General features: G+C 51.6%; 1 protein-coding gene across 2 annotated transcripts in view; it reads right to left on the bottom strand.

Moving 5' to 3' along the window:
- Nucleotides 1–27,008, bottom strand: part of KIAA1671 (KIAA1671 ortholog) — a 132,692-nt gene that overhangs the window by 13,785 nt on the left and 91,899 nt on the right. For both annotated transcript variants that reach the window (XM_052655154.1, XM_052655155.1), the window contains one exon: nt 2,835–2,953. In XM_052655154.1, coding sequence (XP_052511114.1) covers nt 2,835–2,953 — 119 coding nt within the window. The remainder of the gene's footprint in view (nt 1–2,834; nt 2,954–27,008) is intronic.

Genomic DNA, 27,008 nt, shown 5'->3' with positions numbered 1-27,008 from the left:
ACCGCAAAGTCAAGAGCAGAGGAAAGCCTTATCCTAAGGAAGGGGGGACCAGCACGCCAGACAACACGTCCCTGATCAGAGGGTCTGCCCCAAAAGACCGCTGAACTTCACCCTTGGGCAGAGCTGTCAACCCAGGTGTGCTGGTGTCTCACTCAGGGAGCACAGCCTGCTTTTTGTCAGCTCTGAACGGATTTCGTTACTTGGAATAAGCAGGACGTTGGGCCGTGGGGCGGCATTGAGGCAGAGCCACAAAAAATGAGGGAAATACCACAGAGCGGGCAGCAGGTGGCGCTGCTGCCCAGGGCTGGGAGTAAAGCCGCGCCTGGACCCTTTCTGGGAGGAGAAGCTGCAGTACCTCTGAGAGACAGGAGGGGGCGAGCGATACCAGGACACGGGAGCGGGGGCGGGGACGCGGGCAGGTGGAGATGCCAGTGGCGGGGTTTCCCCTTCTCCCTGTAAGAGCTGGGAGGATAGAGGCCCAGAGGAGAGGGGCCTCCCAGGGTGAGACAAAGCAAAACCAGGACCCAGGCTTCCAGACTCCTGCAGGAACATTCTAGTGAAATTTAAGTAAGCTCATTAACTAACCGTATATCCCAGCTTAGGAAAGCAAACGAAACGCCCTTCATGTGCACCATTAGAAACCTGCGCTTCCCTTTTTCTTTTCTTGTGTGCTTACTCTCACTCAGTCGTGTCCGACCCTCTGTGACCTCATGGACTATAGCCGGCCAGGCTCCTCTGTCCTTGGGGATTCTCCAGGCAAGGATACTGGAGTGGGTTGCCATGCCCTCCTCCAGGGGATCTTCCCAAGCCAGGGATTGAACCCAGGTCTCCTGCATTGCAGGCAGATTCTTTACTCTCTGAGCCACCAGGGAAGCCCATGAATACTGGAGTGATAGCCTATCCCTTCTCCAGAGGAACTTCCTGACGCAGGAATCAAACCAGGATCTCCTGTGTTGCAGGCAGATTCTTTACCAGCTGAGCTACCAGAGAAGCCCCACCCATTTCTAATTCACTCACCTCCCCCCAGCTTGGGTAACGATGACAGCTATGGGACATAAGTCAGTGGAGGGGTGTGGCCACTCCTGACTGGGGTAGGGGGCAGGGGAAGGAGCTGGGAGACCTGGGTCTGAGTCCAGCTCAGCCATGGACACACCATATCTGGGTCTGAGTTCATCTTAGCCATGGACACGCCATATCCCTGGGCACAATACCCACAGATGAGGAAACTGAGACACACAGAGACACAGCCAGTAAGTGGCCACACTGGGGTTGACTCAGATCTCCCTGGCTTTAAAATGCCATGCGATCCTGCAGCCCTCGGGTGGGGAAGGTGAACTAAGAACATGGCAAGCCCACCCTCGGTGTCCACAGAGCTGCTACTGTGTTTGATCCCGCCCCAGGGCAAGAAGAAAAACTGCATGTTTAAAACAAAGAACAGGTACGATGAACAAATGCAAAGTATCAAACTCCTACTCCTACGACTAAGTGCTGGGAAATACGCCCACTGTGAATGCAAGTTACCCTCCTGCCCACCCCAAGTCTCAGTCTTCGTCTCTGCAAGGTGGGACCACAGACTTAAATGTTACGCTTCAGAGCTGACAACAGTGCTCGGCCTGTCCGCTTAATACATCTTGGCTGTTTTTATGAGCATCATTCCCTTTCTACAGGGCCTTCCCAGGTGGCTCAGTGGGTAAAGAATCCACCTGAAGTACAGGAGATGCAGAAGACGCGGGTTCGATCCCCAGATAGGGAAGCTCCCCTGGAAGAGGCCAAGGCAGCCCACTCCAGTGTTCTTGCCTGGAGAACCCCATGGTCAGAGGCGCCTGGCGGGCTTCCGTTCCATGGGGTCGCACAGTGTCGGACAGGACTCAGTGACCAAGCACGCACACATGCACCCTTCTACAGAAGAGGAGTTTGTGAAATCCGGCAAATACAACTAAATGGTCCAGGACCCCACAGCCAGCCAGAACGGAGCTGGGATTCAGGCCTGCCTGCCTCCTGAATCCGGGTGATGCTTGGTGACCTTCAGGCTTCTGCAGTCACAATAACATTCCCTTCCAGCCAGGCCGACACCTGAGGGGCCCTCCACGCCACTAACAGTGATGACGTGAATGCTGACATAGCTTATGAAGCAGTCTGTATAATACGGTCCTCTGTTTATAAACACACAATATACGTACATAGAAAAAAGGTCTAGAAAGACAACCAGAAACACTAATGAAAGTGATACCTGAGTCCTGACATTACGGTTGGTTTTCATTTTCTTGGCAATTTTTTTTTTTTTTGGTTTGTGGTGGTGAAACACGGAAGATGAAATTTGCCAGTAGGGGCATTCAGTGCATTCCTAATGCTGCGGGCTTCCCTTGCAGCTCAGCTGGTAAAGAATCTGCCTGCAATGCGGGAGACCTGGGTTTGATCCCTGAGTTGGGAAGATTCCCTGGAGAAAGGAAAGGCTACCCACCGCAGGCCCAGTATTCTGGCCTGGAGAATTCCACAGACTGTATAGTCCATGGGGTTGCAAAGAGTCAGACACGACTGAGCGACTTTCACTTTCCTTCTTAACGCTGTGTGGCCATCACCACTCTGGCTTAAGAACATCTCCATCCGCCCAGGAGGAAATCTGGTCTCCTCTGTCCCTGCGGATTTGCCTATTCTGGATACTTCATATATCATTTTAAAGTCTTTTTTTTTTGTACTTTCTAAACTTCTGTTTTATAAAAAGAATGGGTTGCTTACCTGTTACAGACAAAACAGGTTCTCCTTAGTAACGGAGAAATCAGGAGGCAGATGGGGGCCCTGACTCCCCCCGAGAGGTCCTGTCCCACACTGCTTACCTCTCCCCGCTCTGGCGCTGGTCCGGCCACGTCCCATACTGACTGTCGGCTTCCTGCACGAGGGTGTCGGTGTCCTTGGCCTCGGGGGTCCGCCTGGAGAAACACTGCTTCAGCTGATCCTGCAAGGACAAGCCAGAGGTTTCTATCAGGGGCAAATGCTCAGAACCTGGTCCGGCTGATAAACCTATTTATCAGCCTATCCAGCTGATAAATCATGCTGCCTGACCCCTTGCTCAAACCCACCCGGGCTCCCTACTGCTCTCAGAGACGGGTCCAAACGTCTGCGCTGAGAACTAGAGTGACCGACCGTCCAGGACTGCCCAAGACATCGCAGGAGGCAGGTAAGATGCCGCGCTTCCGGTGCAGAGGGGCCTGGGTTCGATCCTTGGTCAGGGAACTCGATCCTGAATACCACAACCAAGTGTTTGCATGCCATAACTAAAGATCCTGCATGCTGTAACTAAGACCCAGGGCAGCTAAACAAACAAACAAAAAGCCCCCAAGAGACGGGGATCTCTGAGTGATGAGTGAGGGAGCAAGGGCCCCTGGAAATCAGAACGGCAAGCTTCCAAGGCTGCCGAGGGTGGAATCAGGGCAGGAGGCAGGGGAACACTTCCTGACCTCCTTTGCAAGGCTCTGGGCGGCAGGCTGGGGGTGGAGGAGTATATGGTGCTCAGCAAAAACACATTGGCTTCCGTGTGTCCCCATTTGTGGGCCTTCCTGCAGAGGTTTAAGATTCATGCTCAGGGATGTGGAATCCCTGAAGGCAGGGAGGGAGGTCTGCTCCCCTCACTGCTAAAGCCAGATTCGGGATTCTGGAAGGCAGCATCCCCGACTCCCCCGCCACTCTCACCCCCGTGTCGGGTCAACCTCCAAGCCCTTCAAAGTCTCCCTCGGGAACATTCCGTCCAAACCCAGCCAGCTCTGGGGCTCCCCTGCCTCCTTCACCTCTGGTCCCTTCCCAGACATTCTTTTCCTGTAACAGTTTCCAAAGCTGAACTCGAAGCCTGCAAGGTCCTTGCTCAAAACCCTTCAATAGCTCCCCAGAGTCAGGTCCAAACACAGGAAGGATGGTTTGTGGGACCTTCACTGGTGAGGCTTTCTCCACTATCCCCTGTCCCTCTCCCACCTCCTGACCCTCCCAGCCCCTCTTCCTGGCTGCTCCAGCCCTCCTTCACCTTGGGACCTGCTGGAGCAGCCACCACCTCTTGGCTCTTGTTCAAATTTCAGCTTCAGCTTCGTTGGCTCTTCCTCCAGGAAGCCTTCCCTGAACTCCCCCTCACCCAAGGCTGGCTCAGGAGCCCCCAGCTCCCGTTCCCTCGGCTTCAGGTCTCTACACCTATGTTGTCCAACATGATAGCCACATGTGGCTATTTACATTAATTAAAATTTGAAAAATACAAAGAATCCAGTTCTTCAGTGGCTCTAACTACATTTCAAGGGCTCCATAGCTGCATGTGGCTGCCACATTCAGCAGCATGGATAGAGTACACGTCAGTCATAGCAGAGAGTTTCCAGTGAAGAGCACGGCTGTAGAACGCCCCACAATATATTCATTATAATTGACCTGTTTCTTTCCATTCTCCCTCAGACAAGTACTATCTCTGGAGCCAGGATGCCTGGATTTGAAGCCGGGCTCCCATCGCATGGTGGCTGTGTGACCTTGGGCAAGTCACTTAACCGCTCTGGGCCTTAGTGTCTGGACAAAGCAGATGTTAAGTATTTGGTTGAATGCCATCTCGTTCGCTGCGTCTTAACACCGAACCCCCAAATCTGGAGCACTTCACGGATGAGGGTCATCTCAGGGAATTCATCTTGTCGGTGAGACTCAGGCAAGCGGGCTGTCTGTCAGCACTTCCTTCTGCTCGCCGGCTGGTCGGCTTCTGCCATGTGTCTCATTGTGGACCCTGGCGGTCCTTCAAGTCAGCAAGTCTTGATCTTCACTCCCAGGGCCACAAGGCCTCAATAAGACCACAGAAAGGGTCCAAAACTCTCTAGAACTTGCTGAAAGTCAGGTTTTTAAAATTAGCTTTAAGGCAGACTGTTTTTCCAAATCAGCTTTGCCTCACAGGCTGCCATAAAAACCCCCCACTGCCTGCAGGGGAGAACGTTATCTACAGGGTGGTCTGAAAATACACGATGGCTAACGAGAAGAGTTGTCTGAGGAACACATGTGCCCAAATTAGCTGCCCCCCGCCGTTCGGCATGTACTCCTGACGGATAGCAAACAGCCACAATCCAAATTTTAGCTGCCATTTGCCACATGAGGTCATCACAACTTAACATTTAAATCTCCAAGGACTCCTCTGAGGCCATCTGACTGGCCTTTTCAGATGAGAAACTTTTTCAGATGATAAAGTCAGAGGCATAGGCTGCTTGCAGTGAGCCTGGAACCCAGGTTTGGGCTTCTTCCACACACACACCCCCCAACCTTTTCCAGGATACTTCAAGAGGCTCACGTGAGGAAATGCACGTTAAAGTGCTCTAAGGAGGCTAACTCGCCGAGATTTAAAACGAGAACTTGCCGAATTTAAAAACCACCTGCAGGGGGACTTCCCTGGTGGTCCAGTGGTGAAGATTCCACACCTACTGCAGGAAGTGCGGGTCGATCCTTAATCAGGGGACTGAAATCCCACATGCAGAGAGGCACGGCAAAATGATAATAATAATAATAATGATTAATTAGAGAAAAATCACTCGCTCAGACTAGGTCGCCAAGCCCCCAAGCTGGTGGTGGGTGAAAATTCTGGGCCCTTGTCTTACAGACAAACACGACCGCCTCAGCCCAGGACAGATGATGGACAGCTTTCTAACACCCAGGCTGGGGAGACCAGCCTAACAGACGCCTTTGAGGGCTGTGTTTAAACAAGCGGTAACACATGTCCTGAAATTTAAAACGTGCACACCCTTGACTCAGTCAGTTTAGTTCCAGAAATTTATCTCAGAATCATCAGACACGCTCGCCAAGATCTGTGAACATGGATTCTTCCCCACGGGAGCACAAAGATTGCAAAATATTGCAAATACTGGAATCGTCCTAAACATCCAACAAGATGGGGATCAGTGAAATATCAGTTCAGCTCAGTCGCTCACTCGTGTTCGACTCTTTGCAACCCCATGGACTACAGCACGCCAGGCTTCCCTGTCCATGACCAACGCCCGGAGCTTGCTCAGACTCATGTCCAGCGAGCTGGTGATGCCATCCAACCATCTCATCCTCTGTCGTTCCCTTCTCCTCCCGCCTTCAATCTTTCCCAGCATCAGGGTCTTTTCTGGTGATCTCTTCATTGTTTCTGGAGTTATATGTCCACTCCTCTGTGGTAGCATATTGGGCACTTACCCACCTGAGGAGTTCATCAGTGAAATACACAGGATGAAATATCCATGTGGCGGAATAAACACAGCCGAGGAAAAGGATGCTCAGAAAGACTCCTGAGTATCACAGAAAGCTGTCTGTCTTATCCGAGCAAACAATCGTATTTTCTTTCCCCAAAGTCAGATCCCTTTATTACATGTAGGTGAAAAAACCACGCATTATGTTGTGATACCAGCTTTGTGAAGACAGATGTATAAATGCATGTGAGGATAGGCAAAGGAGATCTCTGGAAGTTTTCAGAGAAAACTGTTACCAGTGACACTACCTGTAGTGAGGAAAGGGGCTTTTTTTTTTTTTTTTTTTTTTGCCACACCACCATGCAGCGTGTGGGATCTTAGCTCTCCGTTCAGGGACTGAACCCACACCCCACCCGGCCACAGTGGAAGCATGGAGTCTTAATCACCAGGGAAGTCCCTGTCTCTCTATTATTGATGATGATTTTATTTAGGATCCACACTTGTGATTTTGGACCCCAGTATCAGCAGATGATAAAATTAAATAAAATCCATTAAACCATTCCTGCAACTCTATCATATGGACACATCCCCTTTTAAGAACAAATCAGAAGAGGGCTCTTCATTTGTTCATCTCTACCAGAGCCCAGCAAACTCTGCCTATCAAGGGCCAGATACTAAATATTTGGCGCTTTGTGGGTCATGGGGTCTATCTCAGCTTCTGCCTTGCTGTCGTTACCATGTCAGCAGCACGGATGATGTCTGTGTTCCAATAAAACTTTATTTACAAAACAGGTGGCTGGGGACTTCCCCGGTGGTCTAGTGGCTAACACTCAAGCTCCCAATGCAGGGGGCCAGGTTTCCAGCTCTGTTCTGGGAACTAGATCCCACATGCCGCAACTAAGACCCGGCACAGCCAAATAAATCAATGTTAAAAAACAAACAAACAAACCCAGGTGGCTGACTGCTCCCTGACACCCTTTAGACTGTCAGCTGCATGAAAACGGGGACTCTTTCATCCACTGCTGCACCCAGAGCTTAGAACCACACCAGGCCTGGAGTACTTGTTGACTAAATATTTGCTGGAAGAATATGTTTCTGAAAATAACATTTTTTTGCACGGAACAGGTGTGAGCTCCTTAAGCAGAAAAGGCCATGTCATTAGGAAGATGGTGATGGTAAGAGAGAATATGACCCCTGCATGTATTTCGGGGTGTCTGACACATCCATCTAGGAAAGCAGCCTGAGTCAGGGAGGTGCTGGGTGGCCCGCAGCTGATGGGGCAAATCCGAGCAATTCCCCTCCCCCTCTGCAACTGGACACTGTCAGCTGTGCAGGGTACCCCGGGGTCACAGGGCCCACGCTGTCGAGGGCGACACTGGCTCTGTCCCAGTGCCCCCAGGGCCTGGCGGCACCTCCCTGCCTTGTGCCTGGATCAGACGTGCACAACGGCTAAGCAGTAACAATAACAACAACATCAAGGGCTGGCACTATGGTAAGCACAGCTGAATATCCCAGCCTTTCACTCTGCCGTCACGGGCTCCTGCACAGGAAGCCTTAGGACTTGCGGGAACTGTCATTTTACAGGGGAGGAGACTGAGGTCCAGAGAGGGGACCTGACACACCCAAGGCCACACAGAAGCTGGGTGGAGCTGGCATTCGGATCTGCCTGACACTCAGGCCCTAAAGTGCTCCCCCGAACTGCTGCCTTCTCCCAGCTCTGGCTCGACATGGAGAGCTCCGTGGGGCCCTCAGTGATCATTTCACAGATGGGAAAACCGAGGGCCAGGAAAGGAAATCCAGAAAAGGATGCCAGGCCAGGCTGAGAATCCAGGTCTCCTGAGTCCCTGGCCTGTGCCTGGTCACCGCAGGGCAGTCCAAGCTGCACCCAGGTGGGGCCTCAGGCCCAGGGAGGGGAGAAGGAGGGGGGCGGCAGGCTGAGGTTGGGCCGAGTCCCCCAGGGGTCTCCCATCTACCTGGACCTCCAACTCCAGGCTCTTATCTTTTTTTTTTTTTTTGTCTCGCCACAAGGCATGTGGGATCTTAGCCCCCTGACCGAGGATCAAACCCGTACCCGATGCATTGGAAGCGCAGAGTTTTAACCACTGGACCAGCAGGGAAGCCACCCGGGCTCTTATCTTAAAACCCTGGCTGCCCCACTGTGGCTGCGGGGTCCAGTGTCCTCCTCCTCACCCCTCCTTTGTGCTGCAGCTACGCTCGGGCACCGTCACAGCCCAGGCCTGCTGCCCAGCTCTTCGCCTGGCAAGGGCAGCGAGTGGCAGCCCCTGGGAGCAGCTTCCCCGGCCGAGCCTAGGTCCTGTCCTGGTCCCGCCGAGCCCGGGCTTTGGCCGGGGGTTCTCAGCACTTGGACAGGCCCTTGGGTGCCTGTTCCTCCCAGTGCACACGACCCCCAAGAGGAGAGCTGCATCTTGTCACACTGGCTTCTCGGTGCTTAGTCACAGGACCTGGCACAGAGCACGTGCTCACTGAGAGGGAAGGTGGGGAGGAAGGTGGGGAGGAACGGGGAAGAAAGGAGAGAAGCAGAGCAAGGTAAGGCAGTCGGGTCAGAAGGAAGTGGGCAGGGACGGGGCAGCACAGAGCCCTCAGAACTCCTGATGCTGGCAGCAAACCCGCGTGGTGTCCCTCCCTGGGGGCTTGGGTCCCAGCTAGGAGCCCACAGTGCCCCCCCGTCTCCCAGCGGCTGGAGGTGGTGCTTCCCTGGGAAGCACCGGTTTCTGACCCCTCTCAATGCGCTCTGGGAACAGTTATGCAGTCTGGCCAGGTGTGGCCAGGTGTAGTCAGGTATAGCCAGGTGTGGCACACTGTGGTGGCTTGGAGGGGGGTTACAGCCAAGACAGAGAGAGAGCAAGACAGAAACTGAGAGAACACAACCAGGACCATGAAGCACGTGGACGTGGGCACAGACAGAGAGGGAGGCTCCGATGAGCTGGAGGTGGCGCAGGCCCTGAGACTGGCAGGTCGGGCGCAAATTCAGCTCTGCCTCTTGGTAGCTGCGAGCAAATCTCAAACCTCGATTTTCCCGTCTGTAAAATGGGGGTGGGGGTGTTGGGAGAATCTGGTAAAATGTCTGGTGAGAGCTGCACACGCCAGGCACGTGAGAAGGACCAGATACCAGTTGAGATGATGGTGATGACAACGATAAATAACATCCACTGTTTAGTTCCCCAAAGCATCGGTTTAACAGTCTAACGAGGTGCTACGACGCCCTAAGGAGGCCTGACTGCCCCATCACCCAGCTGAGAGCAAAGGGGTTGTCTTCACTGGATCCCTCACTATCTCCCCTGACCCCGACATGAGCCAGCTGCTCTCCTGCGTCCCGCAGTGAGCCCGGCACAGGCTCTTCCAGCACACCCTCCCTCCCCAGGGCTGAGCAGGGCGGGCAGGCTGCAGAACCAGGTCTGGCAGAGACACGCTGTCTCCACGGGACAAGTGTGTCACCTGAAGGGCGGGAAGGCGTGCTGGCAGCGGGCCTTCAGGAGGCATGCCTGGTTATGGCACAGAGTGCCCTGCAGGCCGCCAGGGAGTGGGGGTGCTTCCTGGTGGCCCCCACCGCATCCACCTCCGAGTCAATAAACAGAAAGGACAGCTGGGCTGGGGGGGCCCGGGCTCCTGCTGGCCTTGGGGGTGGGGTCTCCCAGACTCCGGAAGCCCGATGGGCACCCTGCGCTCTGGGTAGTGGGGGTGAGTAAGGAGATGATGGAAGAAGTAATAACTGGGAACACACGTAAGGAGCACCCACTGCGCGCCCGGCACCAAGTCAGATTCCTTACGTGCGCCGTCCAATTAAACCCCCGAGTCAACGCTTTAACATGCCCATTTCACAGGTGGACAGGGACAACAGGAAAGGACGCTGATACTGCCCTCTCTGTGTGCCCACCTGCTGCAACTCATCCTCCCAACAACCCTAAGAGGCAGGTACTGTGAACTAGCCCCACTTTCCAGATGGGAAGACCGAGGCCCAGGGAGGTGAAGCCACTTGCCCAGGGTCTCAGGAGGGGGTGAAGGAGCCCGATTCAAACCCAGGTGGCTCCAAGTCTATGGCCAGTGATGCCCCATCCCACTAAGTCCCGCTGTGACTGCACCCAGGAAACATCCACCCCAGGCCTGCTTAGAATGAGGCCCTGAAGCATGGCACAGGCATCAGCTCCTCCCAGAAGCCTCCATTCGAGCAGGCCTGGGTCTCTCTTGGAATCCCACAGGGCACGTGTGCTCACTGTCTGTTGGACTGTGGGCTCCCTGAGGGCAGGCAATGCGGTCTGTTCACTCTCAGACCATCAACGCAAGACGCAGCCCTGCCAGTGGTCTGTGAATGAATGGTCTAGAGTGAATGAATGAGTGCGTGAATGAATGGGCGAGTCAGTGGATAAACAACCCACAGGTGATCCCTGGCCCCCTTTCTCATGCCATGAACAATACTGTGATCTATTCAAAGCTTCTTGGTACATCCCAGGACTGTTTTTATATATGCTATTAAATTTTAATTTCTGTTATTTTTTAAAAACAAGTCTTTCTTCTAAGACACTCCGTTCAGTGTGCTGACAAACAGTGAAGGCAGTCTGGTGACAATGATTTTTTTTTTCAAGGTGCAAATAAAAGAGATTGGCCCAGGAATGGAGGACAACCAACCCCCATCCGCCCTAGATAACCAGGAATCTTCCTGCAGGGGGAGAGGAAAGAGCTTAGAACATTCTGGAAGTCCTGAGATACTTTTACACAGACCAATTCAAATTCCTTTTCAGCCTAAAGTTCTATTAATAAAAGGCCTACAGTTCTAAAGTTAAAGAGGAGTCGAGAGAAAAAGGAATGTGGTTTTTTCCAAATGTATCTTTATGTTTTAAAATGACAGAACCAACCCTAGCATGCAATACTTTTCAACTGTTGAAAAGAATGAGGAAGATATGTGTGTCCTGATATGGAATGACTTCCAAGATACACTGTCAAGCGAATAAGGCGAGGCTGGAAACAACAGGTGGAGAGGGGAAGGATATATATGTAAATATTTGAAAATGCACAGGGCATGTGAGGAGGACACAGGAAAGCTGTCATCACACTTGTCTCTGGGAGGGGAACCGAGTGACGGGGGGTGGGGGAGAGAGGGAGGCCCAGTTTTAAAATTCCACTTCTTGTATTTTGTAACACTTGCCGTTGTTAGCTTTTAAAAATAAACATCAAAAATGTACAATCCCATGTGAATATAGAATTCATGTTTCCGAGCATCTCCTCTTCAGGGGATCTGTCCCACCCACCCTGACTCGGCTCCTCTTGGAAAGATTCTTAAAACAGTCTCTCAGGCAAATTTGACTCTTTTTTTTGAAACATCACATGTCAAAACATCTCTCTCATGTTTATTTCAGGCGAGGCCTCAGCTTGTCGGGTGACAGAATTGCAGCCTTGATGTGTCAGTGTGAACCCAGGGAGGAAGCAGGGAGCTTCGGGGTGTGTCTCCCTAAATCCTGCGGGATCGCTCCCTGACAGGCCTTGGCCACCACCTCCACCACGTCTGAGGCTGTGGGCACACTGCAGGGCCACAGCATGGCTCCACCACCCCTGCTTTTGGTGATTCACCTAGGGGGTACACACACGTGCGTGCGCACACACATACACACCCAGATGCGTACAACACAAATAAACACACACGCAAATATATACACAAACACATGCTCTGTTGCTCCATCATGCCCAACTCTTCGTGGCCACATAAACTGTAGCCCACCAAAGCGCCTCTGTCTATGGGTTTGCCAGGCAAGAATAGTGGAGTGGGTTGCCATTCCATTCTCCAGGGGATATTCCCAACCCAGGGATCGAACCCACGTCTCCTGTGACTCCTGCATTGGCAGGCAGATTCTTTACCACTATACACAAAAAAATACATAAATACACACACACACACACACAAACACACATACACAAAAAACACAAACACACAAAATACACAACACACACATAACACACACACACACAAATACACACACGCATCAACTCACAAACCCAAGGATGCTCATAGCGACAGCATCGATTTTGGTTACCAGCAAGCACAGCCCACGTTTCCTCCTGGTGCCCAGCCCAGTCTGTGGTTTTGTTCAAAGGCCCTGCCCAGGGTCCAGGGTGCTGCCTATTCTAACTCACAGCTCAGCTCCAACCACCCTTGCCTCCTAGTCCAGCCCTTGGGAAGCAGAGGCCCTGGAAAACGCTTGGAGGATGGTGTCTCTTTGGCCAACTTGAAGCGGCAGCACCCAGGTCAAGGCAGAACTGCCTGCTGCAGGGTCCTGTCTGCACATCACCTGATTCAGTGGGTCACAAGTTGGTGAGAGAGCTTGGAAGCCTCTGTCGTGAGCTCCAGGACACAGGAGCCGGGCCCACGCACAGCTCCAGGCCAGTTTACCACTGGCATTTGGCCGAGCCCAGAGACGTGTTCAGACAGACAGCGCACCTTGGTCAAAGCCTATAAACGAAATAATAGGCCCATTTGGAAGAAGCTGGTGCTGATGCAAGCTTTTGGGCATGCTGGATAAAGCCCTGAGCACCCTTGGGGCCAGGACCCAGTTAGCAGGACCTGCTCAAGGTGGAGAGAGCATCCAGGCATGGGACCCTGAGCACCCAGGCACTTTGGCTCATCCTGGGTGAGCATGGACCACAGCCAGGTGGCAAGAAACACACTTTACCACATCAGCCCCCAAACGGTCCTCTCACCAATCTGGGATGGGGGTTTTAGCATCCCAACTCCTAAACCAGGGACCAGATGCATTCCAAACTCGGGACAACTCGGATTTTTAGCAAGGCAACAAGCAGACATACTGTATATTGGGAGGAAGCCCCAGTGGAATCTAGAGAAGGGTTTCCCAATCTAGCAAGTTCGACACATTGTAGGGGGAGGGGCTTTTGCTGTGCCCTGGAGGAAGCCCGCAGCATTCCTGGTCTGTACTCACCAATGCTAACTGTAACCCCTTCCCCACAGCTGAGACAACCCAAACTGTTTCCAGACATTGCCAAGTGTCCCTGGGGAGCAAAGTCACCCCTGGTTGAGAATCACTGGTCTAGGTCCACGCATTCTCTACAGAGAAACTGGTTCTTGGTGGGGACCCTATAAATATAAGGTATAAAGCACAGATATGCATATTGTACATGTACAAATAGGCCTCCCAGATGGCTCAGTGGTAAAAAAAAGTCTACTTGCCAATGCAGGAGACATGGGTTCAACCCCTGGGTCAGGAAGATCCCCTGGAGAAGGAAATGGCAACCCACTCCAGGATTCTTGCCTGGAGAATCCCATGCAGAGAGGAGCCTGGAGGGCGACAGTCCGTGGGGGTCGCAAAGAGTGGGACACAACTGAGCACGCACTCATGCACACATACAGATATACAATGGTATCTGGACATTAAAATTTCATGCAAAGGCAAGTAAGAAAAAATGCCATAAAAGCGTCCTTCAGGGGAATTCCCTGACGGTCCGGTGGTTAGGGCTCCGGGCTTCCACTGTGGGGGGCACGGGTTCGATCCCTGGTTGAGAGGGATAAGATCGCACAAGCCGCACAGGGTAGCCAAAAAAAAAAAAAAAAAAAAAACCAAAGAGAGTGAAAAAGGCCCTTTTGGGGATGATAACTTTGAAAAAATACTCCCAAACCTGGGTAAGTACTGTTGAAAGGCAACCACAAATGTATTAGCATTTCCGCAGCAAAGTGCATGAACAGTCATACCATACTGTTAATAACCTCCTGTCAGCAAGCTGGGAGAGGGTAGTTTTGCCACAAATGAGGGAGGGCTTTGTGGATTTCAGAATGGTGGGTGAGGGTTGCATACCTTTTACACAAGGGAGAACCGGAGGCTCAGAGAAAATAAGAGACTTGCCCGCGTGGGTGCATGTGTGCTCACGCTAAGGTCTGGCTGACACCAGAGGGATTTAATCAAATCCTGTGCCGCACGGGCTCTTGGCCTGCATCCCTGTCACCCCGCTTCGAAAGGTCACTCTGATTATGCAGGTGATGTTTACTGTCGCGTTCTTTATGAGGCAAAAGGACTGGAATCAACCTGTGTGTCCCAAATCCATCTGGGCCTGACTGAATAAAGTGGGCACAACCTGCAACATGGACCTGCAGTCTGCAGGTCCGCGGTCACGACACGAGGGGCCAGTCACAGAAGAGAACAACGAGAGAGAACCAGGCACAAAAGCGCTCTTGCAGTATAATTCCATTTGGTTGATCTATCTGCAAAACTATGTACATATACTGCATATATAGTTTTGCATGGATATATGGATATGCGTATATAGCATACATATGCAAATATATGCAAAGGAATTATTTATATACAAGTGCTATGTGCTAAGTTGCTTCAGTTGTGTCCAACTCTTGCCATTCCACGGACTGTAACCTGCTAGGATCCTCTCTGTCCGTGGGATTTTCCAGGCAAGAATACTGGAGTGTGTTGCCATTTCCTCCTCCAGGGCATCTTCCCGACATGGGGATTGAATCCCTGTCTCTCAAATCTCCTGGCAGGTGGGGTTCTTTACCACTAAAGCTACCTGGGAAGCTATTTATATATGTACGTGCATGTATTATATATGCACATATATTTTGCACATATGTCTATGCATACATTTTGCATATATATTGCACATATGCAAAATATGAATGTATTTATATATACATGTGTATATATATCATATATTCATATCGATATATATATTTTGAGTGCAAGTCAAAGTTGCTCAGTCGTGTCCAACTCTTTGCGACCCCATGGACTGTATAGTCCATGGAATTCTCCAGGTCAGAATACTGGAGTGGGTAGCCTTTCCCTTCTCCCAGGGATCTTCCTGACCCAAGAATCGAACCAGGGCTCCGGCACTGCAGGTGGATCCTTTACCAACTGAACTATGAGGGAAGCCCTCATATATATACAAAAAAATCTTAAAAGATTTAGGGTTGAAGCATCCCGCTCTCCCTCTCCCATCTCCCCAAACTGCATTCTAAGCCTAGCGTTCTCTCTGCCCACTCTTAAACACTGAGCTTCCCAAATAAAAACATGAATTAAGCATGCAGAGCGTGACGTGCTTCCTCCATCCCCATGGGGCAGCAGAGCCAAGATACTCCTCGGCCAGGGCCAGTCTGGACTCTCCAGGTGAGAGGAAGGGGGCAGGCAGCCAGGGCTGAGATGAGGCCCTGCCTATCCAGCTCCTCGGTTCCCCAGCAGACACCGCTACACAATATTCTCTTTTATTTTACTTTTATTTTTTTTTAAAGATTTTTTCTATGTGGACCATTTTTAAAGTCTGTATTGCATTTGTTACAATATTGCTTGTGTTGTTTATGTTTTGGTTTTTTGGCCTCAAGGAATGTGGTATCCTAACTCCCCAACCAGGGATCGAACCCACACCTCCCTTGCACTGGAAGGTGAAGTCTTGACCACTGGACCACCGCGGAAGTCCCTATTTTACTTTTAAACACTGATTGGGTACCAACTGTCGACATGGAGACCCATGCTAGGGGCATTCCTAAGTGTCATCTCCAAACGTGAAAACCAGAGGGGCTTCTGGTATTCAGCTCCCAATGGGTCAGGATCCCATTTTCCAGATGGCGAAATAGGTTCAAAGGGACGTGAACTGCCCACAGACATACTGGAGTCAAATCCCGGCAGCCCAGTGTCAACCCGGCCTCCTAGGTTACCTCCCTCACCTCCGCTTTATTTTTTTTTTTAATTTTTTAAAACTTTATTTGGCTTTGCTGTGCAGCATGTGGGGTCTTAGTTCCCTGACCAGGGATCGAACCTGCGTCCCCCGCAGTGGGAGCGCAGAGTCTTAACCCTGGGCCGCCAGGGAAGTCCCTTGCCTCCACTTTAATTCTTTAACAGCATTTAAAGAATTAAATGTTGGGAACTGCTATAGTTCCCAAATGTTTTCATGATAAATAACATTTCAGGAATCTGTTGCTGAGGCCTGGGGGAAATCTGGGAAAGAGAGGAGGATTTTTTTTCTGCCCCCTCCCCCAAAAAAAGTACAGGCAAAGGATTCGTTTAAGCAACTCATCTGGGAAAGGCTACGTGATGTGGGAGAGCTCAACTGTCATGGGGGGGTCTGAGGTCAGACAGACCTGGGTTCCTGTCCTGGCTGTGCCTCATGCCAGCTGTGTGACCCTGGGCAGCTCGGTCCACCTCTCTGAGCCCACACCTGCTTGTGACGGCTAGATCCTTTATTACCATCTATACTGTACTAGTCTTGAAAAGTGACTGTCAGTCGCTCAGTCATATCCAAATCTTTGTGACCCCACGGACTGTACCCCTCCAGGCCCCTCAGTTCACGGGATGTCCCAGGCAAGAATACTGGAGTGGGTAGCCTTTCCCTTCTCCAGGGGAATCTTCCCAACCCAGGGATCGAACTCTAGTCTCCTGCATTGCAGGCAGATCCTTTACTGTCTGGGCCACCAGGGAAGTACTAGTCCTAGATTCTACCAAATACTGCTGAGATGGCCCTGCCATCGAAGCACCTCCTGACCAGTGTGAAGTTCACTTTCTGCACAGATAGCCTTCCCAGGGTGTCACTGGGTTTTTTTATATGCAGTTACAAACAGGCTTGCACATCCACCTGCGCACGCTCGTGCACACCACTGGCACAGAGCGACTCTGCTCTTTTGCCTGGGTTTTTTCACTCAGTGGAGGGGCTGGTTGGGACCTCACTTTGGGTGCAAAGAATCCAAATCCCCAGGAAGGGGTTGGGCACCGGGGGAGGAGGTCACATTCAAAAGAGACGCCGGACGCTGTTTCTGCTGCCCCACTCCCGGAGGAAGCACAGGTCAGGGGGGTCGCCAGGACCCGTCCCTCCCGGTCGGCCCCTGGGGGAATCACGGTCACTGTCACTGTCCAAGGGGAGGTCCCCGGAGGGCTCTCCACTTCAGAATCCAGCTCTGCGGCCTGTGCCGCCAGAGAGAATGAAAACAGAAGAGGATGCGGCCGAGTTCGCCTCTGAGTCTCAGCCGCCGCCCTCCACCCCCTCGGGCTTTCCAGTACTGTGATGCCTGCGGCCTGATGGTTTTTTAATTCAACCCACCCACGCTGGGGAAAAAAGCCAGTGGCATTTTTTTCAGATCTTCCCCCAGCTCCCTATTTATAGCATGTTGACAGGCGAGGGATGGCTTCCAGCAATAACTGGGGAACCCACACCAGGGACCCAGGTCTCAGGTGGGCCCCGCAGCTCTCAGGTGGCTCTGGGGGCCACTGGGACTCACTCACCGTCCCAAAGAGAGGGGATTCCCAGGTGCACATGGCCGAGGGGACTAAAAGAAGGTTAGGTCTTCCCTGGGGGCTCAGTGGTAAAGAATCCGCCTGCTGATGCAGGAGACGCAGGTTCGATCCTTGGGTCGGGAAGATCCCACATGCCATGGGGCAACGAAGCCCGTGGGCCACACCTATTGAGCCATGCTCTAGGGCCCGGGAGCTGCGACTACCAGAGCCCACTCGCCCTACAGCCTGAGCTCTGCAGTAAGAGAAGCCACTACAATGAGAAGCAGCCCACACACAGCAGAGTAGCCCCAGCTCACCACATCTAGAGAAAAGCCTGGGCAGCCGTGAAGATCCAGCAAACCCACAATGCTTTTTATAAAAAAGCAGGCTAGTCGAGCATTATGAGAGCAAAATGTGGGGGACCAGGCCTCCCGTGGGGGACACACCTCTTATTCGTTTTCCTTTCTTGCCCTGAAAGATCGCCAAGTTCTAACATTAGCCACGCATGGATCCTGGCAAGGTCTGGGTTAACTAAGAGTGATGGGCCTTATACGGGGCTCCCCAGGGAAAGAAGGAGGTTCTGAGTGGGAATCTCTGGTGAAGACAGGCCTGGGTTCCAAGACCTGCTTTGCCCCCGCCTAGCGGTAGGGCCCTGGGTGGGGGGGGGGGTCTCACTGGGCCTCAGTTACCCCATCTGTACAATGGGAACAATCGTCATACTTCATTCAGTTGTTGTTGAAGACCAAACAAATATTTGTTTTAGGTTTGGCAAGTCTGGGTCTCCTTGTACCGGAGGCCACATGACTGAAAACTGCCCCGGCTCAAAGTCTGCACTCTGTTTTGCCAAATCTTAGGACTGCTCTAGGAGTTTGTCCAGTGGCTGGTGGGAGAGGGGAGGTGTCAGGGGAGTGTCATTTGTTGAACTGCGCCAGGTGGAAAGCCGGAGCCAGGTGTTGTTGTAAAGTTAACTAGGGAGGACGTGGCCCCTCCAAAGGAGTGTCATCAGAGTGCGAATCCCTGGAGTGAAAGTGACCGCGGTGAGTGGGGCTTAGATCGTCGGGCGGGAGTCAAAGCCTGGAAGGCTCCCTGGAGCTCCCTGGGCTTCACCCGCCTGGTTTAAAGGGAGCCCAGGTGGACTGAGAGCCACGGACAATATCCGCCTGGCCGCAGCCCCCAGAGCCATTGGAAAGCCGGACCCACAGTCCAAGATGGCAGCGGTGCGGGGTCAGGGGATGGAGCTGTAAACACGGGGCTAACGTGCTCCTTGAGGGGAAAGGACCAGTTTGTGACTCCAAGTCCCGCTTTGGGCTTGAGAAGCCCCCAGGAAGGGGCTGGAGTCTACAACTTGTGGACAGCCTTGTGTACACTGCAGATTTTTCTCCTCACGTAACTGGATATAGGTTCCATTGTAGAGGTGAAAAAAAAACACGTTCTGACAAATTGGAATATCGACTAGGATGGGTTTCCCGTTGCTAGGCAACCAGAGGCTGTTGCTACGGTGCACATCCCGTCCTCTAGTCACCCCCGCCCAGGACTTGAGTGTGGAATAACGGGGTACTACAGATGTTAAAGGTCTGGCCACAGCAATACTTGATGGAGAAATTTGCAGCTCATTAATTCTTAATCTTGAACAAATACCCACCAAGTTTGTGGTGTTTCCTGGCTTAGGGGGTGCTACCACGTGACTCACTCCCATTGCATTTTCCCCTTCTTCAGCCCCTAATGGGCAAGGACTATCCACAGCCCCATTTAAAGCTGGGTATGTGTGTGTGGGTGTGTGGGTGTTGTGGGGGAGGGGTGGCCAAGGCTTGGCGAGAGAAAGGGGCTTGCTCCAGGTCACAGAGCTAGGACACAGTGGAGCCAGGGTTCAAATTTATGTCTACTGACCTCCAGACCTTGGAAGTTGCCAGGCAGACCCATGAACTCGGGGTCTAAATCAGAACCACTGGAACTCAGCTTCGAGAGGCTGGAAAATGGGGATCCACTTCGACGGACCATCTCTTTACATATAATAATTGTGGGGAGGCGCGCAGCCTCGATCAGCTAATTCTGAACAGGTCCCTCCTCACAGAAGCAAGGCTGGTGGCTGCAGCCTGCCCAGTCCCCGTCTCCCTGTGGTCCTCCTAGGCAAGCCGCATTACCTCGGCTCCCTGCTTCTTACTAGGTAATTGCCTCTCTGAGCACCACAGGCAATGAGTGTTCCTTTTATAAATATCTTCAAAGCAGCATCCCCAGAATTCCCAACAGAGAAGAGATGAACACAGATGCTCAGGGGACCCCTTAAGACTGCCTAGATCCCATATTAATTCTTCCTCCATTGCTGCTCAGTTGGGAGCTTGTTGAGGGGGGTGTGTGCAACTGGCTGGGGCTTCTCTCTGCTTAAGTACTGAAGCTGGCACCCCTTTCTTTCAAAGTGAAGAACAGATAGGGGTTGGGATTCCCAAAGCCCCAAAGACAGGCCACCTCCCTGAGCTCCCTGGAAGCCTCCTGAGGCAGCTGGTAACCACAGACCACTCTGCACAGGCATACAAGCATCTGGCATGTGATAAATGATGCCCATGCAGGGTGACCCAGGCTGTAAGGTCAGCTTGGCAATACTTCCGTGGGTTGCAGAGACACAGTCCTGCATTTCTTTAAAGAACTCTGAATTCCCATGAAAGATTATTTGAATTTTTTTTTCATCACTGCAAGCTGGCAGTCCACCTCTAAGATGAACCCCAAAATGAAAAAATACACGGAAATGCCAGAATCAGGAATGGTGCTGTACTGGACAATCCGTGTATGTTCAGCTTGGGGCTCCTTAATGAATCCAAGAAACCAGGACAGAGTTAATTCAAAAGGGTGGCTCATGCTATAGCGAAGGGAAAAAAAAGAGCCTGTGCAAACTCATTTCTACAAATGAACCCACAGAGATCACGCAGAGACTGTGGCAAGCGGACCGTGTTACGAGGCATACATACTGCTTCTCCCTATAGGAAAATTATACTCCCTTCTTGAGCACAGGTGTGGTCATGTGGTTTAGCCCTAGCCAATGACGTGAGAGCAGAAGTGATGTTATCTATTTCCAGGCAGAACCTTTAAGAGCCAGTGATGGATGCTACATTCTCTTTCCCTCAGCCCTGTGGTTGGTCATCCCTGGCAAGTTGCTCCACTAACCAGGGCCTCAGAGTGACAAAGATATGAAACATAAACACAGCCAATGTCAGTGGACGTGTGGAGCACTCAGGGAAGAAAGCTGTCTTTCTGTTTAAAGCCACTGAAGTTTTGGGGGCTGTTTGTTACTGCAGCATAACCTAACCCACCCTGACAGATGCAGGACAAACAGTTTCTGAGACAAGGACGAGAAAAATGAACCACTACGTACTGAACAATGACTGCAGGACAGCCACTCACCTGACATATTTAAGAGCAGGAGCCTTTGAGGCACGCTGGCCTGGCTCTGCTGCTCTTTGCCTGTGTGACCTTAAGCAGGAGTGGCTTAACCTCCCTGGGTCTCTGTCCCCCACCGTAAATTGTTTACTTGCTGGAAACTTTCCCAAATATACGCGGGTCCTGGCAGGAGGACAAACTCTCTCAGGGAGGGATGAGCAATTTTTGCTTTGAAAGGAAATCACTTGATTAGGACATAATGGCTAATAACAGTAATTGAGCAGAAAGAGAAGACGACTTACAGGAAAAGAGGCTATGCCCGCTCTGCTCCCCCAGCCCAAGTCCAATCCCCTGATGACTCAGGAATGAGCTCTGAAAATGAGGCGGGTATACAGTGGTGCCCTCCCAAGAAACAGAAGACATTAATCTCAAGTGTTCTTATTTGTTATCTTGTTTGTTAACCTCCCTTGCTGCCTAATGCCAAGTCCCCCAGTCTGAAGGAAAACAAGGTGAAGAGTGACCACTCCATGACTCCATGACACTTTCCTAAAGCCTTTGACCTTCACAGTCAGACCCCATGGGCCTGGTAACATAGAACAGATAACTCTGGGCGTGGGAGTGGATGGCTGCTGACAACCGTGTCCTCCTGTGCCCAGATTTTCAAAAAATAAAGTAATAATTTCGCGCTGCAAATGGAAAGCATTACCCTTCAAAATAAGAGAAAAATGAGGGCTTCCCTGGTGGCTCAGTGCTAAAGAATCCGCCTGCCAATGCAGGGGACATGGGTTCTCTCCCTGGGTCGGGAAGATCCCCCAAAACCGCGGAGCAACCCAGCCCGTTCACCACAAACGCCGAGCCCACAGGCCACAGCTGCGGAGCCTGCACCCTGGAGCCTGTGCTCCACGACGAGAGAAGGCACTGCGGTGAGAAGCCCGCGCGCCCAGTGGTTAACCGAGAACAGCTCCCGCTCACCGCAGCTAGAGAAGAGCCCTCCCAGCGACACAGACCCAGTGCAGCCAAAACAAATAAATAAATCATCTTTTTAAAAAAGAGCAGAAATGAGGTGGTCCAGTGGCTAAAACTCTGCGATCCCAATACAGGGGGCCTGGGTTTCATCCCAGGTCAGGGAACTATACCTGCCCGGTGCAACTGAGAGTTCACCTGCCGAAACTAGGAGTTCTCACGCCACAGCTAAAGATCCCGTATGATTCCACAGAGACGAACGATCCCACGTGCCACAACGAAGATCCAGCACAGCCAAATAAATAAATATTTTTAAAGGAGAAAGGAAAAGAACTAAGATGAGAAAATCAGTGACACTCTGTTGCTTGCCCATGCCAGACGTCAATAATCAATTATAGAACTGATGACAAGCCCTGAGAGTCCCCAACACAGCACCCCAGGCAGCCACCGCATCATTCAGAGTTAGCAGGTGGGCGGAGACCTGTTTCGTACCCTGCTCTAGGTTATCTTTTATCAGAGTCATGGGATTACAAAGCTGAAGGGTACTGGGGAGGTTATCCTAGCTTTCAGCCTAGGGGAGGATGTGTGTGTGTACATATATATATATATGTATATATGTATGTAATGATGTGTGTGTGTATATATATATATAAAATCAAACGGCAGATGTATGTACAGGACTCAAACCATAAGCACATAAAGTCCAGAGTAGCTGCATAAGGAATATCAGTTCCCACCCCCCACCCTCGTCGAAACAGGACAAGGGCAGTTTCCAACTCAGAGCTCAGGTTAACTGCAGAGTTTACGCTCTGGGTGGCGGCACGGAGATGCTCGCGGCCTCGCGTCCAAAGGCTGGTGCTCGGTGCCGACTCTATGTCCTCCCACCAGTGTGAGCCTGAACAGGTCATTTCATCTCCCTGAACCCCAGTTCCCCAAAATGTATGGTGGGATGACACCACCTGCCTCGTGGGATGTCTGCGAGGATCAGAAGCATCAAAGCACATGTAGCTGTTGGAAGGGTGCCCGGCACGGGGCACTCGGGGAATGCACAGGGTTTTCTGTATCTCTCCCAGGAGCTGGGAGAGGCCAGGCCCAGGGCAGACAGCCCAGAGGAAAACACTCTCTCCGTCTATTTCTGGAGCCACCGCCCGTGATGGGGGCAGAAGCAGCACCTCGTCTCGTGGCTGCCATTGTAAGAGCATCCAAAAGGTCCCATTTCCCCATTAGGAGGTGTTACTTAACCACACATCTGGCTCGGATGCGCTAGACTTTGAGAGCGGGAAGGGAATCTCCAGGGTGAGAAGGCAGAGGAGAAAGCGGGAGGCTCCTGCTGTGAGAAGCGGCGCACATGGCCCAGGGGACACAGGACCTGCGGCGGGGTGGCCAAGTGTCCGGAGGCCCTCAGGTCTTTGTGGCGGGGCAGGCGGGGCCTGTCACACACACAAGGCGCGTCGAGATGTGAGGCCAACCCTCTGGCAAGTCGATGGATCTCTCCAGGACGCGGCTGTCACACCTCCAAAATGGAACGTATATGATGACGGCTACAGTAACTGCTAACATTTATAGTGTTTGCTAAGAGACACTGGGCTAAGCGCGCTGTCTGCATTAGCTCATTCATTTTTTTTTTTTAATTTTCACTTTATTTTACTTTATTTTTTGGCCACTCCTTGCGGCATGTGGGGTCTTAGTTCTCCAACCAGGAATGGAACCCGAGCCCCCTGTAAGGAAAGGGCAGAGTCTTAACCACTGGACCGCCGGTGAAGTCCTAGATCATTTTACTCTTTTTCTCTTTCATTCGTTTTAAGTCTTTATTGAATTTCTTACAACATTGCTTCTGTTGTTTATGTTTATTTTTTCTTTTTAGCCGAGAGGCTTGTGGGATCCTAGCTCCTCCACGAGGGATGGAACCCACACCTGCTGCATCGGAAGGTGAAGTTTTAACCACTGGACTAGCAGGGAAGTCCCAGCTCATTCAATCTTTACATTAAATCTGCATATGTGGGTATACATATATATTATTTATATACACAAAACAATAAGTAACGTTATCCCCATCTTACCTAAGAAGACACTGAGGTTCAGAGACATTAAGGAGTTGGCCCCAGGCTGCAGCGCTGACAAGGGGCACACATGGGGTCTAGAGTCAGGGCTGTGGGACCCCCTGCGGGCCCGGCGCGCTCCCCGCTCTGAGCTCAGGACGCAGAGGTCATCTCGGCGTGACTGGTCACCGCAGGACCCGGGTCAGGTTTAAGGTGCTGGTTGGCAGAATGAACAGCACAGCCTGTGCTTAGGGCTGCCGGTGCCAGAGACACCTCGTTCTATTTCCAGGGTCTCTGAGGGACGATTTTGTTTCGGCAAACCGATCGAGAACGACTAAAAACAAAATGCCAGAGCTTCTGAAAACAAGGGAGAAGAGCTTCTGCAGAACCAGGGCTGGGAGGGGATGGGGGAATCAGATTCCAGCTTCTCTCCCTCCCTCCCTCCCTCCCTCCTTGCCTCCTTCTCTCTCAGGCTCCATTAGGAGGGCAGGGGTGGGTAGGGAACTGCGCCCCACCCTCCTCTCGCAGCAGGAACTGTATGCCAGCCAAGCCTGTGGTAAACACAGGAATCCAGCCACCAAGCCCTCTGGCACATTCATTAATTAAACTCTATGGATTTGCTCTATTCCCGGAAACCTCCACTCCTGTCAGTAATAATTGGAGGCCGACCAGGCTCAGTCTATAAGAACGGCGTGCAAGGTACTCAGCCACAACGGTGCACAGTAAGAAACTGGGGGGCCTGGGGGGCGGTTCTGGACTGTCCATGTCCAGAACCTCTGGGCCTCAGCCCCCTTTTCAGAGCAAAGGGCCCTGAGTGGACAGAGTGCCTCTTCTGGCCTCTCGGGGCGGCCCAGGCCTGTCCCATCAATGCCCGGACAGCAGTGATGGACACCTCCATGCAAGGACCCTCCTCTCTGCCCAATAAAAAGAGGAGGGAATGAATTCATGTTGACTCTATAAAGGCAGAGTCTTTTAATGGAAGCTAACGTATGCAATTCCAGAGGGGGGTGCAAATAAAGGACTGGGCACGTTTCCCAAAGTGCGTTATGTAAGATACCAACCCAATGAATATGGACATGGAACAACAGACTGGTTCCAAATAGGAAAAGGGGTACGTCAAGGCTGTATATTGTCACCCTGCTTATTTAACTTATATGCAGAGTACATCATGAGAAACGCTGGGCTGGAAGAAGCACCAGCTGGAATCAAGATTGCCGGGAGAAATATCAATCACCTCAGATATGCAGATGACACCACCCTTACGGCAGAAAGTAAAGAGGAACTAAAACGCCTCTTGATGAAAGTGAAAGAGGAGAGTGAAAAAGTTGGCTTAAAGGTCAACATTCAGAAAACCAAGATCATGGCATCTGGTCCCATCACTTCATGGCAAATAGAGGGGGAAACAGTGGAAACAGTGCCAGACCTTATTTTGGGGGGCTCCAAAATCACTGCAGATGGTGACTGCAGCCATGAAATTAAAAGACGCTTACTCCTTGGAAGGACAGTTATGACCAACCTAGATAGCATATTCAAAAGCAGAGACATTACTTAGCCAACAAAGGTCCGTCTAGTCAAGGCTGTGGTTTTTCCAGTGGTCATGTATGGATGTGAGAGTTGGACTGTGAAGAAAGCTGAGCACCAAAGAATTGATGCTTTTGAACTGTGGTGTTGGAGAAGACTCTTGAGAGTCCCTTGGACTGCAAGGAGATCCAACCAGTCCATTCTAAAGATTAGTCCTGAGTGTTCTTTGGAAGGAATGATGCTAAAGCTGAAACTCCAGTACTTTGGCCACCTCATGCAAAGAGTTGACTCATTGGAAAAGACTCTGATGCTGGGAGGGATTGGGGGCAGGAGGAGAAGGGGACGACAGAGGATGAGATGGCTGGATACCATCACGGACTCGATGAACGTGAGTTTGAGTGAACTCTGGGAGTTGGTGATGGACAGGGAGGCCTGGCGTGCTGCAATTCATGGGATCACAAAGAGTCAGACACGACTGAGCGACTGAACGGAACTGAACCCAGTGAAACCCTTTGTGAACTCCATACTCGACGCACACCATCCAGTCCTCTCATTTGAAGGGATATTTCCCCAATTCCAGAGTTAGCATTTCTGAAAGTGGACAGCTGACCACTGGGGTGTCTATTCCCTGTCGTGACCTTCTCCCCCTTGAGTCAAAGAACGGATCTACAGCTCTCCTCTCGCTGGAGAGAGCTCAGACAGACAGGATGCCAACGACCTTCTCTGGAGGTTCCTAATGTACATGTGTATAATTAAAGGCTCTGAAAAGTCCTGCATTAGAAGCATTATTTAACCAAGCGATTCTTAAATGAATTGTCTCTGGTAATCTCTATGTGTGGAACAGGGATCAACAATTCAAGTGTGGCAAAAAGGAATTCTGGGAAACTCCAGATTGGAAAAGTGAAGGCTGGAGGCCAGTAACGGGGGTTCCCGGTGTTGACAAGATGGGGATGGTCAACAGGACAAGTGTCTAGGATCCCTTCCCTGGTCTGATTTCCGGGGAACACGTCTATGTAATATCCATCCTTTGACTCATCCGTTTCATAAGAGGTGCCATTCACATCCATCTCAAGTTCCTCCCAGCAGCCTTTAGAAACATCCTGTTGTCGTTCAGTCGCTAAGTCACGTCTGACTGTGACCCCACGGTCTGCAGCACCCCAGGCTCCTCTGTTCTCCACTATCTCCCAGAGTTTGCCCAGACTCGTGTCCATTTAGTTGATGATGCTATCTAACCTTCTCACCATCTCATCCTCTGCCTCCCCCCCTTCTTTTCCCTTCAATCTTTCCCAGCATCAGGGGCTTTTCCAATGAGTCGGCTCTTTGCATCAGGTGACCAGAGTATAAATGGCAACCCACTCCAGTGTTCTTGCCTGGGAGATCCCATGGGCAGAGGAGCTTGGCAGGCTACAGTTCACGGGGTTGCACAGAGCTGGACATGACGGAGCATAAGCAACAGGCAGATATGTCTTACAAACAAGGAAACCAAGGCTCCGGGAGGTGTGGGCAGCGGCCCACAGTTGCCCAGAAGCTAAATGGCTGGTCTCAGCTTTGATCCTCGGTCACTCTTACTCTGCAGCCGGCCTTCTTTCTTATGCTCCTGACCTTGTGGTTCCCCGCCCTGCTGGCACCTTGGGATCACCTGGGGAGCTATGAAAGCCCTAGCTTCTGGGACAGCATCCCAGATCGACTGTGTCAGACTCTGAGAGGTGAGGGCCTAGGGAAGC

The sequence above is a fragment of the Budorcas taxicolor genome, chromosome 17, assembly GCF_023091745.1.
Source record: "Budorcas taxicolor isolate Tak-1 chromosome 17, Takin1.1, whole genome shotgun sequence".
Lineage (NCBI taxonomy): Eukaryota > Metazoa > Chordata > Mammalia > Artiodactyla > Bovidae > Budorcas > Budorcas taxicolor.
This window is presented reverse-complemented; position numbering and strand designations above follow the sequence as displayed.